The following is a 9,772-nucleotide window of genomic DNA, read 5'->3' on the forward strand; positions in this document are numbered from 1 at the left end:
CCCCAGTCTAGATTCCTCCACCACCCAGGGCCTACAACAGCGAGGCTCCTGGTCTCCTCTGCCAGCGCAGAAATGAATTATATCACTTTTCACACCTGTTTCTGCTCAAAACCCCCGCTGCACGCTGCTGTGGGGGGAACAGCTCTCCCCCAGCTCAGCTACATCTGCGTTCGCGAGCGGTTAAATTAGACTCTAATTGTATTAACGGGGGATTATGCCTTCCAGTTGGATTTTTTATACTCTCTCTCTCAGTGCATTTTACACGTTTTTTGGGGAGAAAGGAGGAGGTGGGGGGGGGGGGAGCAGCTCATTGAGGGTTTTGCGGGTTGGCTTCTTTTATGAGCTGCGATCACGGCTGCCCCTCGTTACACTGGGTCTGTGTACAAATAGGAGGGGAGGAGAGCCAGAATGAGAGAGTGTTAGTGATAATGTGTATGAGAGTGTGTGTCCCAGTCTGCCAGGCTAATATACCGATGCTAACACTGTGAATGCCAAACCCCCCTCCCCTGCCCTTCCTTTCTACACACACGCACCTACTTCAGTTTAGCAAGGCAACAATCTAAACGGGGATACGGGTGGTGTGTGTAGCAGGGAGGCGGGGGTGAATTCCATCTAATTACTCTATCACATAATTTCACAAATTGCCTTTTCATAGGGGAGTGGAGAGGAGAGCACAGGGCGCGTTGGGGATTTGAGGCCTGAGCTTTCATTTACTACTCATTTCTTGTTAAATTAAACAAGAAAATACCATTTGTGAGGAGAGGAGGGTGCGGGTGGGGGGGGTGGGGATTCCAACTGCACAATAGGAGGGATGGAGGAAAAAGAGATTGGGTACCAGCAATTTCTTCATCTCGACGCTCGTCTCTTTGATTGTAACACAAAGCAACGAGGTGGCTCAGCCAGTTATGCAATAAGCTCAGAGCCGCTTCTTCAACTTCAATTATTTTTAAACATATGTTTTTTTTATAATATTTGTTTCCACAAAACAATCATTAGAACACTTCAGATCAATATCTGCTGGTTTAAACACATCCTCGTTGTGCAGATATAAAGGTGAATTTGTCCGTTGTAGAGACGCATTTCTGCTGATTTCTCTTACCAAACATCCCATTCTTTCAATCAGCAAAACCAAGTGACTGCTGGCTGTCACAACATATGTTTAATTAAGAACGTCAATGGAAAACAAACATCAAAATGAGATGAGGACACAAGTGGAGAAACCCCCCGCCTCCTTTATTTTGGTTCCCCACCAAGTTTACAGCTGCATGTCAAGCTGGCAGCGAGCTGCGCGGCGCGGCCATTCGTGACAAGCGGTAAACGCTAATGTTTTGTAGTCGCTCCAAGTCAGAGCAGCCAAATTCTTCCGATGAACTTGTCCCACAAGCGCTGTCGACAACATATGAGCTCATTGGGCGTGTTGGAGAGAACTCACTGAGCTGCGACTGTCGTCATTGTCACAAATTCAATACCACTGCTCTGTCTGTCATTCTACCCATCACACAGGAGACAGAGACACAGTAGAAGAGCTATTCTACCCATTCTTCCCATTTCTTAACTTGTTATTTCTTCATTTTCACACTGCCACCCTTCACATGGGAATATTCATCACACTGGAAACACTTTGGGGCTTTGGCTCTTTGGCAGTGATAATACCTACAAGTGACCTAAGAAGGTGCAACTTTTTCTGCTGTTGGTGTTCATACTTATAACAAACATGGCACTCTGCCCCCCCCCCCCATTTCCTGCCAGAATAAGACATCTGTAATTAGCATGATTGATGGGTAAGTGAGCAGAGATGCAGAAATGATTTCAAAACAAAAAAACAGACATATGAATGCCACCTACCACCTACCCTGCTGATGCTCTCACTGCCTCAGTTTGCCACCCACCTTCCCCTTCCGCTTCAGTACAATGGGAACTCCCTTGAGGGTCCAAGTGTGAGGGCGAATAACAGAAAATACACCAAGGTGGGTATCGAAACATCTGCCCGAGTCGATCCTATTGTATTCTGGTTTATTCTGTCCTGATGCCTCTGTGCCAGAGTCAAAATCCAGCATATTTATTATACTCGAGAAATAACAGATCCTGACTCCTTTATTCAGGTTTGTGTGGTGCCACAGCACTTTGTTGCGAATATGTGTGTATATGTGGGTGCACGCATTCATCTGTGTGTGCCTAATTGGCATTGTGTCTATCTCTAAGAGGCCAGACTCGCATCTTCCATCCCTCTGTGAGACAAAGGCAGGCCCGTTGATGATGCTGTGAAGGAGCCTGGATCAGCTGTTCATGCTCATGTTCGTATCCGCAGACACAGAGAGACATACTGCATACAGTGTAAGAGATACTGTAAATATTTTTGCATTAGAGTTGCTACGTGTAGCACTTATAAACACAAATGGTGATTAAATTAATCGTGACACTGAAGAATGATTAGTGTAAACAAATGAGACCACTGCGAGCATTTACCTGACACCAGTGGTATTGTTAATGCCAATGTTTTCTCAAAATTAAGACCACATTTCCCATAAACAAAGAAGATATCGCTCCTTTCTGCCTGGGTTTCATTTCTGTTTGGCTTCTCTGATGAGGAGAAACATATTGGAGGTGATTTTTTAAACCTTTCAGTTTACCTCTGAGTTTTAAAAGCTGTTTAAAACAGCAGCTTCCTCCTGTTTTGTGCCATGAAGGAATTTAACCTATGTGCCATTGTGTGCCTGTATGTGTGCATGTTTTAGTTCTTCTTTCCCCTTTGCCTGGGAGAAGGAAAAGGTTGATGGATCCTCCTTATCCCCCCCACTTCATCTCCTTGCCTTCTCCTCCTCTTCTTCTTCTCTTCTCCCTCACTCCCCTGACACTCACTTATATCCTTCCCACTGTTTGAGATCTAACAGTGCAGAAGCCTCCCATAAGCCCAACTCATGGTGTAATATGACACAGTAGGTGTGCTGCTGTGTGTGTGTGCTGAACTGTATTTCCACAGACAGGATGTGTGTATGTTTCAAACACCTTTCCTCTGTGGCCCTGAAGGTTTTGGGGAGGGGTTGAGGTCAGGGAGCTGGAGGAGAGGTTAGTTTCTATGTGTGATGATGTGTGTGTGTGCATGTGTGTGTGTTTGTGTGTGTGTGTGTGTGTGTGTGTGTGTGTGTGTGTTTGTGTGTGTGTGCGTGTGTGTGTAGGGTGATGGCAGAGCTGGTGAGATGGGAAGGGGAGAGTACAAAGAGGAACAAAAAGTATAATAAGGCTTGTGAGATGTTTGTGTATATGCAGTGTATGTATATGCAGTGTACACATATACAATATATATATCTTTGCCTTGATGCGTCACGGAGGTGTACTCAATAAAAAAAGTTACTCTCAATTTTTCCACTGTTGGAAACACAGGAAGACATCGTACAACACATGCCATCAACATCAAAGACAGGCTACAAATAAATAAATAAAAGTGGAGCCTGTGCAATATCCATAATCCAACAACCAAATTACTTTCCCCAGCATCCTCCCTGTTGGCTTGTGCAATTCAAACCAACACCCACTCAGCCAAACTGTATCATGTTCTGCACAAACTCCTGACATAGGCAGAATCCATTAGTTTTGAAACACATTTATAAGGAATCCTTCATCAGGAATTTGACTGAGTAAAAATGTCACTATGTCAAGCTTTTTTTTTCCAATTGCTCCAACCAAGACACGGTTTTACTTGTAAGTTCAAGTTCCATCAATGTCTTACTGCACTACCCCGACTCTCAGACTTGTTTTAAATCATTTGTAAAATGGGAACTTTGTGACATCAATCAATTCTGATATTAAGTCTAAATTTCATTTTTGTTTTCATTGGCTGTTCCACTGAAAAATTCAGACGCGAGTGGCCACTCAGAAACCTGCTGTGCAGTGAAACATTTGTGAAAACACAAAGGCAATTTCAATTTGTTTAAGGGAATATTTCATCCACCTTTAATGTGAATAATGTTATTATGATCCTCAACAATGATTATAAACCCTAATTTCCCCAAAGGGATGAATAAAATGTAACATTATTGTTATTATTACATGCCGCATAGGTTAGCACAGAACATACTAAAATACTTTATAGAAACTAATGGAGCCACTGGTGCAAATTCTGCAATCAGTTATACAGAAGAGTTTCACTCAAACTCAATATGGGAACAAGTCTTCTTTCTGTCCTTTGATAGGTATTAAGACATGTTGGCACAATGTATCTAGCAATGCTAACTGTGGCTGGAGCATTGACTGTGTTAGAAATGAAACTTGTGTTAAAGAAGATAACCTTCTATTTACTGTTGGCTCCATTTTAACAGTCACATTGCAATCTCCCACTGTCAAAATAAATTTTTTCCCACACTACTTTCCCCTCAGACAGTTTGTGATGCCGTCAGCTGGTGCTAACGGCATTGGTATTCTCTGCTATAATTGAGTAAAAATAAAGCCAAACCACAGGCCTTTGCAGCATCCCAGGCATCTGTTAAATAATGACAGATTTGTTCTTAATAAGGTTCATCTATGTATCTGCGGCAGTTATGGCCAGGGGCGTCTCTCCTTGGCTTCAACGTTATTCAGTTTCAGCAGATGAGGAGCGAGAGAGCGCAGGCTGCCGAGATCGCCGGCAGATTACACAGCCCTGTGTCTTTGAAGTGTTCACCGTACAAACCGGGATACATTGTGGAGAAGAGGGGGCTGCTCCGGTGGTGTGTATGTGAGTGTCAGTGAGTGTGTCAGTGTCTCTGGGTGTGTGCGTGTATGTGTTCCTTTGTGTGCAAGTGTACTTGTGTGGAGCAGAGCTAGAAAGACAGAAAGTGTGTGTGTGTGTGTGTGTGTGTGTGTGTCTAATGGTAAGAAAGCCTGTGGCTGTGAAGTGAAGTTCAGTGTGCACACGTGATATGAAACTGAGAGCGATCGAGAACAAATGCTGTTTCATTCAACTCACTGTTAGGTGCTGGAAGAGCCATGCTCTCATGATGTTGGTGGCCACCTTAGGGAAGATCCCTCTCTTCTTGTTGCGTTTCTTCTCTTTATCCGGGTCATCGTCATCCCCTGTGCTCGGTGAAGCCACACTGTTGTCCAGGCCATCACCTGTCACATGACAAGAAACAGGAAGAGACAGTGGAGATCAGACTCACAGTTTGTTTACTTCCTGCATTCGCTGCGCCTCTGCGTTCAAAGGGAATAAATACGATTTCGAAGGAATTCTGGAGGGCTTTGTATGCACAGACGGAGGGGTATAGAGACACAACAATGGCAAGCAGAGAATGGCTGGAAAACAGCACCTCATAAATGCATTCATTTTTAATACATTTATAAATAACCCTGCCTTTCATTTTTCTCCCCCCGCCACTTGAAAACACAGTGAGCGCTCGCATCTTTCTGCGAGAAAAGAGAGGGAGAAGGGGAGCACAAAGGACTTGTAAGGTCGCATTTCCCCACTCTCCCATCCAAGCCCGCGCAGAATTGAAAATGACAGAGAGATTTAGTCTTTATTATCCTGAGGGGAAAATAGTTATTGAAGCGTCGCCCCGGCGCATTCTGCCATTTTACCTGAGGTGGAAAGAGTAACATGGCACTACAAAAGGGGAGGTTGCGAGGAGGGGGAGGGCAGAAAATAAAAGGAAAATAGGTGGAAAAAAAGAAAGTCAGAGGCACAAACAGCGCTAACAAAGCTAGCTGCTTTTCATAACAATGGCGTCATGGCTGCTTACAGCAACCTGTAGGGCTTCGATAAGGCTCTATTAAGGCCAGTTAACCTCACCTAAGGGGAACACTGAAACAGCTTAGAGTGTTTGAGCGCTGAGAGGAAAAGTGAAAGGTGTGCTCCATGGGCCTTTTCTCTGCATTCACACTCAAACAACATCCACCCATACGCACACACTCCACATATTCAAAACGACCCAATTACTGTACGCTTTCTATACAGCTCCCATCTGTGGCTGTGAAAAGCCTAATTGTTATTATCATTATTCAAAAATGCGAGCCACCCTCAATGAAGACGATAATCATAAAAGAAACATGAGACGGGATAAACAAGTGGCACCCTCACCGCCTTTCTTGACTGGAAGTGAGGGGAAGGAAAGAAGAAAAAAAAAAAAAAATGCTGAAGCAGTGCACAGAATTGGATCCAGTTATTTATTGATTACACACAAAGCACTTCTAAAGCTTCTAGTTCTGTTCACTGTGGTGGGAGTAGATAACTGCATTCGAGCGGGCCTGCACTCCACTAACTTGCAAAGGGCGACACCCAGCACCTAGCTAAACCCTAAGCCCCCGATTCATCGATAATTAATGGGGATGTTGGCGCTAATCCGGTTGGAGATGACTTTTTTCCAGCCTGCCACATCAATGGAATAATCATGGGCCGAAAATCCAGGCCTTTGCTCCCCATTACCTCAGGCAAAAGAATTCCTGAAAGCATGCCTGGAGGGCACCTGAATTATATACACCATTAGGAGAGAGAGGCTCTCAACGATCCATACGAAACAACATTCTTGGCTAGCTCTCACTCTCTCTCGCCGACTGTTCTGGCAGAAGGAGATACATATGCACACATATTGAAGGCTTTTTAATGAACCTCGTGTGGAAGTGGAGGTGACGCTACGGAGGGTGGGGGAGGGATAAAACAAGAGCTTGCTTTTTTAGAGGTGGTGCGATCCTGAAGAAAACGCCAGCCACTGCACATTAATAATGCACATATTCATGTGAGGCTGGTAGTAGGGTTGGGCCACTGTAACATCACCAAAAGGTCAAAAGTTGGATTTAGGCATTAGCCACATGCAGGTTGAAGTCAGTCACACTTTCAATCATAATATTCACTCATACAGTCCTACAGATAAAAATTATTTTCATTATTGATTAATCCGTTTATTATTTTCCAGATTATTCAATAAAGGTTTAGCCTATAAAATGACTAATCCATTAATCGATTAAATGATTCACTGACTCGCCACTCTAGCGTTACACTACACACACAATGTACCGCGTCCAGCCAGCTCCTACACTTCCCTCTGCCTAAAAACACACTCACACTGCAAGCTTCAGTTACATCATTAGCCCGGGACAAACACAGCCTGAGCTTAACAAGTGAGTTTTCTCTGCCTACTGTTTCACGGCTAAAATACACCCACCCCTCTGTCTCTCCGTCGGCCTGCTGGAAAAAGAGGGGTGAGCCGAGCCGAGGCCCTGTAATCTAAGACCAGATTTTCATTGGAAGCAAATGCTTTCAATCCGTTGTAAAGACCGGCTCATGTTCAGCAAAGCCTACAATAACAAACCTAGGGGCTCGTCCCATGCGAGTTGGGGAAACAGAAGCAAACGGCCGGACTATCAGCTCAGAGCGTGAGTGAATGTGTGAGCGAGAGAGAGAGAGTGAGGGAGAGAGTGAGAGAGTGAGTGAGTGAATGAGAGAGAGAGTGAGTGACTGCGTGAGTATGCGTGCAAGTGAGCAAGTTGGAGGGAGCGGGTGAGCAAGCGGGCTCAGGAAGAGGTGAGAAATCGTGAGAGGCGTGGAGAGAGGGGGGGAAAAGAGGGAGAGAGAAAACACCGAGGCAGCAGAGAGAGCACATAATAACTAATAAAAGTGTGTATTCTCCGAGAAAACTGTCACAAGAAATTGCACGATTCTGCTTGTGCTGTCTGTGCACTCTCTGTACTGTTCTATCACATAATCCTCCTTTGATCCTTTGAACCTACTTTGATCATTAAACCTTCATCTTACTTTATTATCGTCTATAATATTGAATTCCTTAGACATTTTATTTATTTTTATTTTAACCTTCATTTAAACATGGAAGCATCACAGAGAGATGCATCTTTGCAGTTTAGTAATCAAACTGCTTACCTTCCAGTCACAAGCCTGCTTTCTAACCTTGAGGCTGCCACTGCTTCATATACAGTAGTACAATATCACACTGCATGATATTGCCCATATTTTTTAAAGTAGTACATCGCATCTATTGATTTATGGTGAATGAAATAGTATGCAAGCAGCAACTGTAATCTTTAAAATTCATAATCATGAGCCTACAGAATATAAAATAACCCCGAAGACCTAATTAATCACAAACCAAAATGATGCATAATGTGAGAGAAGTAGCATGCATTAGACACCCATATCATATTTACTTCATATCACTGAATCAAAGAACATACAGCTCCTCAATACATTTACACACATTGGAGAAGGAAGAGATTGAATTGAGAGAAACTGAAAATTAAAATTATGACCCTGATATGACTGAATTTAAGTCAGAGAGGGAAACCCTAATACCTCCCACTATTCCCTCCTTTTCGCAATGGGGTCTTCTAAGTAAGTCTGACCTATCGACACTTACTTTACCTAGAAGGGGAAAAGGAAGGAGGAAGGCTGGGGAAGGGCCGTCAATTTTATTGGCATTTCAATTTTCACTGCAATTTGATACCAATCACCTCTGCGAGGTCTGGGGCTAATTTCTGCTTTTCTTTAACCCCAGCAAGCGAGGGAAGAGTGGGAGGGGAGAAAGGAGAAAGACTGTGGGGGTGAGCAGCGAGGGTGAGGCAGGAAAGGTGCTGAAGTTGTGTCTGGCAGCCATGTTGGGGAAATGTCAACAGGGTTACCTCAGCATGTGAGAGAGAGGGAGAGAGAAAGAGAAAAACAGGGGAAGAAAACCAATGAGAGGGGGTGAAAGAGGAGAAGAAGAGAGGGCGAGGGAGGGATGAGGAACATTCAGTGAGACTGAAGAAGTGGAAGCACACTCATGCCACTGAAGGAGGCAATGAAGGGGGAGAAAATAATGGATAGGCAAGGGAAGAGATGTTGTGTGCCACACTGGAGTTAATCAGTTGAAAAAAAATAAAAATATCAGACACAGGAAAGTCAGTCAGGTCATGTCCACTGTAATGCAAATCATTTTTTTTCTATTTTGGCTTTTGGAGCCGACATTTTCTAACACCAACAGAACTTTTCAGAAAAGCTCTTCCAAAATTTAAAATGACTGTGCCGGCTTCTCTTAGAAAAATGAGACACTACCGGTGACTCAAATGGCAAACATCGGAGGCTCATGTAGAGGTTCATCATTTGACGCTGGTCAAGTAGCTGAGTACAATATGATAATTATGCTGTCACACGCCAATGTTGGGAGATATGAAATTATTTCCTGATCCTGGGCCAATATAAAAACAGTGGGCGCAGGCTTTTTGACACGTGAGTGTTGCCCTTAAAGCTCATGGCCGATGCATCAGGGTAATAGTCAATAGTCCAGAGTTAAAGATTTATCACTCCTCTGTGGTTTCAGAATGGATTGTTAGTCTGCTTGAATAGGCAGAAAACTTCTGACACGTAAGCAGCGATTTGAAATTTATCTGCGTTGATGTCAACATGACCTCGGTGGCGTCACCTTCAGTTCATCGTTCAGCCAATCAGCCTTCTGGTTGGTCAGTCAGGCAGTTGCCCACTGTTACCCACTCAAGCAGTAGGCTATCGAGCCAGCCAGTAAGCTAGTCAGTCATATAGCAACCTTGTCAGTCAGCCAATCAGCCACTCACTCAGACAGTCAGAATGCCATCCGGGCAGCTAGGAAGCCAGTCAGCCAATGAATCAGTCAGTCTCTCTCCATACACAGGCTACCAGGCTCATTAAGAGCATCAGCAGGCTGTAACCCAGGGCTGCATACATACAGCGTGGGGCAGCTAGGCTAGCGAGCTCCAGTCACCCCACAAGGAAAAGCCAGAGGCACAACTCTGGGCCTGGCCCACTGATCGGCCATGACAACGTCTTCGCAACTAGTTAGAG

General features: G+C 44.3%; 1 protein-coding gene across 1 annotated transcript in view; it reads right to left on the reverse strand.

Annotated features, from left to right (window-relative positions):
- meis1b (Meis homeobox 1 b) overlaps positions 1 to 9,772 on the reverse strand; it is an 88,007-nt gene that overhangs the window by 44,226 nt on the left and 34,009 nt on the right. The window contains exon 8 of the mRNA XM_023415729.2: positions 4,943 to 5,088. Within this exon, the coding sequence (XP_023271497.1) occupies positions 4,943 to 5,088 (146 nt within the window). The remainder of the gene's footprint in view (positions 1 to 4,942; positions 5,089 to 9,772) is intronic.

The sequence above is a fragment of the Seriola lalandi genome, unplaced genomic scaffold (assembly GCF_002814215.2).
Source record: "Seriola lalandi dorsalis isolate HSWRI2012SDOR001 ecotype SW California unplaced genomic scaffold, Sedor1 jcf7180002054556, whole genome shotgun sequence".
NCBI lineage: Eukaryota > Metazoa > Chordata > Actinopteri > Carangiformes > Carangidae > Seriola > Seriola lalandi.